Source organism: Echinops telfairi, unplaced genomic scaffold, assembly GCF_000313985.2.
Source record: "Echinops telfairi isolate 266 unplaced genomic scaffold, ASM31398v2 ScPeMD7_655;HRSCAF=1070, whole genome shotgun sequence".
NCBI classification, from domain to species: Eukaryota; Metazoa; Chordata; class Mammalia; order Afrosoricida; family Tenrecidae; genus Echinops; species Echinops telfairi.
Genome location: NW_022104553.1, coordinates 33,446,577 through 33,457,278, shown reverse-complemented (window position 1 = coordinate 33,457,278; position 10,702 = coordinate 33,446,577). Strand labels below are relative to the sequence as shown.

The 10,702-nt window shown below is 43.0% G+C and overlaps 1 protein-coding gene across 1 annotated transcript; it reads left to right on the top strand.

The window, feature by feature from the left end:
• The first annotated feature begins 6,698 nt into the window (after positions 1-6,698).
• Positions 6,699-7,254, top strand: LOC101655503 (60S ribosomal protein L11-like). Its single transcript, XM_013008079.2, has one exon. It carries the CDS (start codon positions 6,699-6,701, stop codon positions 7,209-7,211), a length of 513 nt encoding a protein of 170 aa, XP_012863533.1. The 3' UTR covers positions 7,212-7,254.
• The last annotated feature ends 3,448 nt before the right edge of the window (positions 7,255-10,702 follow it).

Here is a 10,702-nt window from a genome sequence, read left to right as displayed (position 1 = left end):
ACCTGTGTACATGCTCTGGTCTAGCTGGATTTGTAAGGTAGAATTGGGATCATGATAGTGGGGGTGGGAGGAAGAGCATTAAAGAACTGGGGGAAAGTTGTATGTTTCATTGGTGCTATACTGCACCCTCACTGGCTTGTCTCTTCCTTGTGACCCACTGTAAGGGAATGTCCAATTGTCTACATATGGGCTTTGGGTCTCCACTTCTCACTCCCCCTCATTCACATTGATATGATATTTTGTTCTGGGTCTTTGATGCCTGATACCTGGACCCTGGACACCTCTTTATCACACAGGCTGGTGCTTCTTCTTGCAGTTCATTTTTTGGGATTATTTGCTCTATATACAGATTAATTAAGTATTGTGAAAGGATAGAATCCTGAAACATATCTCTACTGAATCAAAACCATGCAGTATCATCTCCTTCTGTTCAAAGACAGTCTTTTGTTCTGTCTACAGGCTCTGCGTAGGAACAATGAAGTGTTCTTGAATTCTCGTTCTCTGAAATGTTACTCATCATTTTGTATAATCCGCAGAGTTGAACACCTTTGTGTAGTCAATAAAACATAGGCAAATCTTTCTAATATTCTCTTCTTTCTGTCAAAATCCATCTGATATGAACGTTGGTATCCCTCATTCCATGTCTTCTTTTGAATCCAGCTTGAATTTCTGGAAGTTCCATATATGTAGTTTTGCAACTGTTTTTGAATTATCTTCAGCAAAAATTTACTTTATTGTGATTCGAGTATTTCTGGTAATGTCTGCATTCTGTCAGATCATTTCTCTCTGGGATGGGCACAAATATAGGTCTCTTACAGTCAGGTAGCTATTTTCCAAGTTTCTTGCCATAGTGCTTTCAGCATTGCATCCATTTGTTGAAACCTTTTTTTTTTTTAAACCAGCATCTTCAGGTCAACTTGAAGGTCTTCTTTCAAAGCCATTGGTTCTTGAGGATATGCTACCTCCTAAAATGGTTAAATGTCAACGCTTTTTTGGGAGGTGCATTTTCAGTATTCACACTACTCCCTTAATGTTTTCTGCATTGTTTAATTTTTTGGCCCATAGAGTCCTTCAATATGGTAACTCAGGGCTTGAATTTTTTCTTCACCTTTTCCAGCTTGAGAGCTGTTGACTATGTTCTCTCCCTTTGGTTTTCTAGCTCCAGGTCTTCACACATCTCATTATTATACATTTGAGACAACCTTTGAAATCTTTCTTTCATCTCTTTCACTTCATTACGTCTTCCATTAGCTTTAGGTACTCTGTGTTCCTGAGAAAGTTTGAGTCTCATCTGTCATCCATTATGGTTCCCTCCCCTCTTCTGCCTTTTCTTTTGCTTTCTTCATGTATAATGCCCTTGATGTCATCCCACAACTTGTCAGAGCTTTGGACAGGTTAGTGTTCAATGTGAGCATTTTTGAGACACTCTTTAAATTCAGGCCTCTAAATTTGGCTCTTATGGACTTGTTTTATTTTTTTTTACCAGCTTCAATTTAAACTTTCATATTAGCAATTGATGCTTTATTCTGCAGTTGGTCCATGCCCTTGTTCTGAATGATGAGATTGAGCTTCTCCAATATTTCTTGTGGTTGATTTTGTTCTGTGTATTACATCTGGCAAACTCAACAAGCAGAGTTGTCATGTATACTGTTGAAAAGGGCAATTTGCAATGAATATGTCGTTGGGTCGTATGGAATTTTATCATGTCGTCTCCAGCTTTGTTCCACCAATCACCAAAGCCACATTTCCAAGTACGGATCTTTTTTTGTTTCCACCCTTCACATCTATCCATGCTTATTGAGTGTATGCTTGATAAATTTCAGACCATGGAAGATAATCCATTGTTGAAGGAAGAATTCTAAGCTACGCTGAAGGCATTGGCAAAAAAACAAGCTTTGAGAATTGACAGAGTGCCAATTGAAATGTTTCAATAAGTGAATGTTCTTCTAGAAGCACCCACTAGTTTACGAAGCTGGAGATTGTATGATAGAATTTTGCAAGACCAATGACTTCTTTATAGCAAGTACCATTTGTTAACAAGAAAAGTGATGACTATAGGATGAACAACGGAAACCATGGGGGAAGGGAGACAGCGGTTGGTGTAAGATATGAAAATAATTATAATTTATCAAGTGGTCATGAGGGTGGGAGGGTGAATAAAAAGAGGATCCCAAGGACTCAATAGAAAGCAAATGTCTAGAAAAGAATGATGGCAACATATGTACAAGTATGCTTGATACAATTTATGCATGGATTGTTGTAAGAGTTGTAAGAGCCCCAATAAAATGCTCATATAATAATTAAAAAAAAGTGGTGACTATACACGTGGACTTCTCCAGCTAGTAGACACAGAAATCAAACTGACTACATCTAGGGGAAGACACAATGGAGAAGCTCAAAATCAGCAGCTAAAATGAGGCCAGGGGCTGACTGTGGAACAGATAATCAATTGCTCACATGTAAATTCAGGTTGAAGCTGAAAAAAATTAAAATAAGTCCATCAGAGCCAAACTATGACCTTGAGTGTATCACACCTGAATTTCAAACATCTCAAAATCAACGCTGCTGCTCTGAACACTAATGGCAGTAGGCATGATGCACTGTGGGATGCCATTAAGAACATCATACACGAAGGAAACAAGAGGTCATCTTAAAATGAAAGAAGTACCAAAAAAATTCAAGCCTTGAGTTGAAATATTGAAGGATTCTGTGGAATTATGCAGGAAGCAGCAGAAGAAGGTGGACATAATACACAAAGCCACTGTGACAAAATGAAACAGGCAACGTTCAACCATCTCAAGAGGTAGTATATGATCAAGAATCAATAATACTGAAGGAAGAAGTTCAAGCCACACTGGAAGCATTGGCCAAAAATACGGCTCCAGGAATTGATGGGCTACCAATTGAAATGTTTCAACAAGACTGGAAGCACTCACTCATCTATGCTAGGACATTTGAAAGATGCTGCTTGGCCAACTGGCAGGAAGAAATTCATATTTGTATCTATTCCAAATAAAAGTACAACAGAATGCAAAAAAAAAAATACAACAATATCATTGATAGCACAAGCAAGTAAAATTTTGCAGATCATCCAACACCAGTTGCAGCAGTGTATCGACAGAGAGATGTCAGAGGCTCAGGCTAGATTTAGGAGAGCAAAGGATATTATTATTTTTTTCAAAGGATATTATTGCTGATGTCAGATGGATCTTGGCTGAAAGGAGAGAATACTAGAAAGATGTTTACTTGTGGTTTATTGTCTGTGCAAAGGTATTTGGCCATGTAGATTATAGAAAACTATGGATAATTTTCAGAAGAATCGGAATTCCAGAACATTTCGTTGTGCTCTGTGGAACATGAAGAAGAATACAGCATGAGGCTTACTAACAACCTGCAATATGCAGATAACATAATACACTTGTCGATAGGGTGGAGGCCTTGCACCACTTGCTGATGAAGGTCAAGGGTTACAGACTTCAGTATGGGTTACCACTCAGTGTAGAACCCCCACGTCCCCCCACTAACCCCAAACCAATAAAACAGAACCCCCCAACCCACCGTCATTGAATCAATGCCTATTCATAGCGACACTATAGAGCTAGGTAGAACTTCCCTGTGGGTTTCTGAAACTGTAATTCTTTATAGGAGTAGAAAGCAGAGGAGTGAGGTGGTGGATTTGAATTGCTGACCTTGTCATTAGCAGTCTAGTGAATAACTACTATACCAGCAGGCCTCTTTGTAAAGAAGACCCATAGAGAACACCAGGATAAATAGAGAAAAGATTGAAGTGGTCAAGGATTTTATCTTGCTTGGATCTACAATTAATGCTCATGGAAACAGCAGTCAAGTGATCAAAGGTGCCTTGCATTGGGTGTAAACCTGTGGTACGAGACAAGAGTGTTACTTTAAGGACTAGGGTGTGCCTGACCCAAGCTAGACTGCTTTAAATCACCTCCTAGGCATGTGAACATTGGACATTGGATTAGGAAGCCCAAAGGCGAATTGATTGATCTGAATTACGGTGTTGGCGAAGAATGCTAAAAGGACCACGGACCGTCCGAAGAACAAACACATCTGTCTTGGAGGAAGCTGGGCCGGAGTGATCCTTACAGGCCAAGATGGCAAGACTTTGGCTCACAAACTTTGGACATGCTGTCAGGAGAGACCAGGCCCTGACGAAGGACATCATACTTGGTGAAGTGAAGGGGCAGCCAAGTCCCTTGACAGCATTGGTGGACACAGTGGCTGCAATAATGGGCTCCACCATAAGAACAGTGTGAGGATGGGGCAGAAACAGGTGGTGTTTGGTTTTGTTGCCTATGGGGTGGCTATGGGTCATCATCGGCTCGATGGCAGTGAGTTTGGTTGGGTTTGCTGAAAGCTCACCAAAGGTTTACCTCTGCAAAGAAGAATTTTAACAGTCAAATGGATAGGATGGCAGGTTCTGTGGAAACCAGTCATCCTCTTGCCCCGGCCACTCCTGTCATTGCCAATGGGCACATGAAAAGAGTGGCCATGGCTTCAGGGATCAAGGTTGCGTGTGAGCTCAGCAACATGGTTTTCCACTCATCAAGGCTGACTTGGTTACTGCCACTGCTGACTGCTCAATGTGTCAGCTGCAGAGGTCAACACTGATCCCAAGACATGGGACCATTCTTTGGGGAGATCAACTAGCAACTTAGTGGCAGGTTTGGATTTGCCTTCCCTGCTCACAATGCTTTTGACTAAACTGCATTCGTAGATATGCCGAATGTCTTACTGGCATAGCATCTCACGTAGCATTACCTTGGATCAAAGGACTCATTTCACAGGAAATGAAGTACGGCAATGGACCCATACTCATGGAATCCATTGGTTTTACCATGTACTCCACCATCCCGAAACATCTATCTATCAACATCCCGTTGATAGAACGATGGAATGGACTTCTAATGACACAGTTACAGTGCCAGCTAGGCAGCAATACCTTGGAAGGTTGGGGCAATGTTCTCCAGGAGACCATGTCTTAAGCCAGTGTCCAATATATGGTGCTGTTTCTCTAATAGCCAGGTAGAAAAGTCTACCTCTGATCCCCTTAGGAACCAGAGGGTGGAAATGGGAGTGGCCCCGATTATTCTCCTATTTCTAATGACGACTTGAAACATTTTTGCTTCCTGTCCCTGGAGCCCTATGCTCTTCCAGTCTGGAGGTCTTTGTCTCAAAGGGAGGGATACTTGCACCTGGAGACACAATACTGATTCCAGGGAACTGGAAGTTCAGAGTGCGTCCTGGGCATTTTGTACTCCTCATGCCTCTGAATCAACAGGCAAGGAAGGGTGTTACTGTAATGAATGTTGTGATGGATCCTGATTACCAAGGGGAAATTGGATTACTGGTAATATTTCATAACGAAGGTAAGGAAGAATATGTCTGGAATCCAGGAGCTTCCTTAGGTCGTCTCTTAGTATTATCATGTCAGATGATTAAAGTCACTGGTAAACTACAGAAACTCAATTCTTCCCTGACTAGGAATGGCCCCGATTCTTCAGGAATGAAGATTTGGGTCACCCCATCAGACCAAGTGTCATGTACTTGCTGAAGGCAAAGGAATATAGAAAAGGTAGTGGAAGACAATAGTTCTCTGACTACCAGCTATGCCATGTGAGTTAGTTAGTTTATTGTGCTAACCTGACCGATAAACACATGTGGGGTTCATTTGAAGGGCAGAGGGATAAATGGCTCAGGGAGCCTCGCCTTTCTAGTTCTCGGGTCTCTTGCTTTGTGATGGTCGGACCAGGGTGCAGCTGCCTTAGCAGTTCCCTGCTTCAGCTTGCAAGGCTGATTTCCTGCAAGACATCCCCAAGAAGAAGCCACATGGACCTACCCTGATGCAGCCCTGGGTGCTGGAGCACCCGTGTGGAGACCCCTGCCAGCGCTTAGATGCTTACACACTCACTGACTTGGCTTTCCTCCTGCAGTCGGTATCATTGCGTCTGTTTTGTGAGATGGAGGAGGACTTTGTGAATTGGTGTTGGACATGTGGGTTAATGTTGGACTTGTGGGCTTGGGCAGCACTGGGTTGGGGTATTTTCTTGATGCACACTTAACCTTCACATAAAACTTTCTCTTATACATGAGTTTCTGTGGATTTGTTTCTCTAAAGTACCCGGTTTCATACACCATGTAACCAGCTGCAAAAATAAGAACTGTAATTGTTCTGAATCTTTCCTCTTTATATTTAGGCATCAAATAATTTTGTCTAATTCACTTATAGAATATAAAATGTCAATGAGGTTAATGCAGTTCCAGTTGTATGTGTATTAGTTGTATCATGTTAAGTGTGCAAGTATGCCTTTATCATTGTCTTTGTTTGGAGACTGTGCTGTTTAAGGAGATAGGTATGAGTGCCAAGTTAACTGTGAAAGTTAGGTTTTATGTCAACTTGGGTGGGCCAGGATTCTCCACTGATACGATTTAACATGCTACCTCGCTTCAGAATTGATAGCCAAGTTAAAAAAAAGTAGCAACCGCTGGAAGGTGTACGGAGAGATTAGAACGGTTATATACTGCTGGTGGGTCTGTAAAATAGTATGTCACTGTGGAAAATGGTATGGCGCTTTCTCTAACACTTGGGACTTGAAATATCCTATGACTCAGTCATAGTGCTCCTTGCTATATACCCTACAGAAATAAAGAACAGACTCCTCCTGGTCTCCACCATGGTGCAGGATCAAGGTGAAAAGGAGAACCCGATGCGGGAGCCGGGCATCCCCAAGCTCGGCCTCCACATCTGCGTGGGGGAGAGTGGCGACAGGCTGACCCGGGCGGCCAAGGTGCTGGAGCAGCTCACTGGCCAGACCCCCGTCTTCTTCAAAGCCAGATACATCGTCAGATCCTTTGGCATTAGGAGAAATGAAAAAATTGCCGTTCACTGCGCAGTCCATGAGGCCAAGGCAGGGGAAATCTTGGAGAAAGGTCTGAAGGTGTGGGAGTACGAGTTACGGAAAAATAACTTTCCCAATACTGGAAACTTTGGGTTTGGGATCCAGAAACACATTGATCTGGGGATCAAATATGACCCTAGCATCAGTGTCTACGACCTGGACTTCTATGTGGTGCTGGGGAGGCCAGGCTGGAGCATTGCCGACAAGAAGTGCAGAACAGGCTGCATCAGGGCCAAACAACAGAATCGGCAAAGAGGAGGCCATGCGCTGGTTCCGGCTGAAGTGTGATGGGATCATTCTTCCTGGCAAATAAATTCCTGTTTCCAAAAGACGAATTAAAAAGTTACAGTGAAAAAAGAAAAAGAAATAAAGAACATAGTAGGAACAGGTATCTGTAAGCCATGTTCATTGCTGCACTAGTCACAATAACAAGATGGAAACCACTTAGATTGCTCATCGGTGGAAGAATGGATAAACAAACTCTGGTACATACATATAATAATGGAATACTACACCATTGTTAAAAAATAGTGATGCAATGGTGAAATCCTTAATGACATGGCTGGATTTGGAGAACATTATGTTGAGTGAAGTTAGTCAAACATGAAAGGTTAAGTATTGTATGAGATATTCGTTACATAAAAAAATCAAGAAAAGGTTTTCCTACTGCAATAAACAGGCTACCAGAAGTGGGAGGCACAGGAAGGGCAGGGGAAGGAACAGGATAGATGATACCAGAACCCCAAACCAAACTGACTGCCATTGAGGCAATGCGGATTCACAGTGACCCCCCAAAAATCCTGTGGGCTTCTGAGACTTTAAGTGTTTACGGGAGTAGGAAGCCCAGGCTTTCTCCCAAGGAGATGCTGCTGGCTTCATAGTTTCTAACTGCCGACCATGCAGATCACAGCCTAAAGCGTAACCACTACACAACCAGGGATCCTGGGCTAGAGGATATCAGGTGTTAACTTGGGCGAAGGGGACCATAATAAGCTACAGGAGGAGGATGGGGTAGAAAGGGGTTGGGGATAGGACAAGCCACTGGGAAGTGTGACCAGTTGGCTAAGTTGTTTAATACAAAACCGATGATCTGATGTGTAAACTCCCCTGTCATAATCAAAAGTGTGGGGTGGGGTGGGGGGGGGGAGAGAATAGAAGTCGGGAGAATGGCCTTGTTTTAGTCCCAATTTAAGAAGAAACCTTTCTCTGTTAAGTATAATGTGGACTATTGGTTTTCCATATATGCCTGGACTCCTATTGAAAAAGCTCCCCTCGATTCCAATCTTCTTATGGATATTCATCAAGAAGGTTAGATCTTATCAAATGTTTCTACATCTGTAGAGATATGATCATGTTGTTCTTGCCCTTTGTTCTATTGATGTGGTGCATTACGTTGATTAATTTTCTAGTGTGAACCATAGTTGCATTCCTAGAACACATCTCCTTTGGTAATGGTCTCCGGTGGCATAGTGCTGATGTACTGGGCTGCTAACCACAAGGTCAGTAGTTCAAGGAACCACCAGTCGCTCCAAGGGCGAAAGATGAGGCTTTCTACTGTCCTAAAGAGTTTTAGTCTTGGAAACCCTCAGCGGAAGCTCTATCCTGGCCTCTAAGATAGCTATGCGTTAGCATCTACTTGATGGCAGTGAGTTTTAGTTTGTTTATTTATTTTTGAGTTGGTTATAGCGTATCCCCAGTACTGGGAAGTTGGGTTCTCATTTTCTTTTTTCTTTTTTTCTTTTTTAACATTTTATTAGGGGCTCATACAACTGTTATCCCAATCCATACACACATCAATTGTGTAAAGCGCATTTGTACATCGTTTCTCAAAACATTTTCTCTCCATTTAAACCCCCGACATTAGGTCCTCATTTTTCCCCTCCCTCCCCGCTCCCCCATCCCTCATGAGCCCTTGATAGTTTATAAATGGGTATTTTGTCATATCTTGCCCTGTCCGACGTCTCCCTTCATCCACTTTTTGGTTGTCTGTCCCCCAGGGAGGAGGTCACACACAGCTCCATGCAATCGGTTCCCTCTTTCCTACCCACTCTCCCTTTACCCTCCCTGTTTTGCCACTCACGCCACTGGTCCTGCAGGGCTCATCCGCCCTGGATTCCCTGTATTTTCAGTTCCTATTTGTACCAGTGTACCTCCTCTGGTCTAGCCAGACTTGCAAGATCGAATTCGAGTCATGGTAGTGGGAGCGGGGAGGAAACATTTAGGAACTAGAGGAGAGTTGTATTTCTCATCGTTGTTACATCGCACCCTGACTGGCTCATCTCCTCCCCGAAACCCCTCTGCAAGGGGCTCTCCAGTGGCCTACTCATGGGCTTTGGATCTCCACTCTGCACTCCCCAAGCATGAAGATCTTATAGCTAGCCTTTATACTTGTCCATGCAATCTTCTTTTTCAACATGCATGGCTCTGAGTTTCTTTCTAGTGGGTTTTCCCTTCCATCTGCAGAACGCCCTTAATAACTTTTGTAGGATCAGTCTGGTAGATATGAACTCTCTAAGCTTCTGTTTATCTAGGAGTGTTTAAAATAATTAAAAGATCATTTTGTTGGGGTCTCTTACAACTCTTATTACAATCCATACATCAATTGTAGTCGACATATTTGTACTTATGTTGCCACCATTATTTTCTAGGCAATTACTTTCTATGGAGCCCTTTGTATCAACTCCTCTTTCCCCCTTCCCCCCACCCTTGTGGCCACTTGATAGATTATAAATTATTATTATTTTCATATCTCACACCAACCTCTGTCTCCCTTCTCCCATGGTTTCTGTTGTTCTTCCCCCAGGAGGGGTGTGTGTGGTTCCCCCTTCCTCCCCTCTCCCCACCCCGCTTCCCCTACCCTGCTGGTATTGCTATTCCCATTCCTGCTCCTGGACTCCGTGTGTTATGAGCTCTTATCTCTTATCTGTACCTGTGCACATGCTCCTGTCTAGTCTGAAATGAGAAGCAGCACTGGGGTCATAATAGTGGGAGGCAAGGAAGCCTCGAGGAACCAGAGGAATATAGTGTGTTTCCTCAATGCTTTACTGCACCCTGGTTGACTCATCCCTTCCCTGTCATCCCTCTGTGGGGGGATGTTCCATTGTCTACAGATGGGCTTTGGATCTTTGCTCCAATCTCCCTCATTCTCAACAATGTGTTCTTTCATGGTTTGTTTGTTTGTTTGTTATGGGTCTTCTGATGCTTGTTACCCGGTCCTGTTGACACCTCATGATCACACAGGCTGGTGTGCTTCTTCCATGTGGTCTTATTTGCTTCCCTGCTAAATTGCTGCTTGTTTATCTTCAAGCCTTTAAGGTCCCTGATGCTATATCTTTTAATAGCCGGGCACCATCAGCTTTCTTCACCACATTTGCTTATGCACCCGCTTTGTCTTCAGTGATTGTGCCTGGGTCACCCTCATTCCTGAAGGAGCATTTCTCTGCAGTGTGCTTAGGTGTCAGGTTTTCCATCTCCTTCAGCACTTTAGGAGCACCATTCCATTGCTTTCCTGGAGCTAATGTTTCTGAGGAGAAACTGGCACTTAATCTTACTGCGGATCCTCTGTCTGGGACCATCTGCTCCTCTTTCATTGCTTTCAGGCCTCTCTTTATCATTTTTGAGAGTCTGATTATGGTGTGCCTCAGTATAGATTTCTTTGAGTTTATCCTTCTTAGGGTTTTTTGTTTCTTGGATTTGTTTATTCATGCCTTGTGTCAGACTGGAACAATTTATTTTTTGGGGGGGCATACCCCCTTGTAGAGTTTGTTTTTAATAATTTT

Bases quoted from the DNA above. Each gene is read 5' to 3' on its own strand.
- LOC101655503 (XM_013008079.2), top strand. From the start codon at position 6,699: ATGGTGCAGGATCAAGGTGAAAAGGAGAACCCGATGCGGGAGCCGGGC.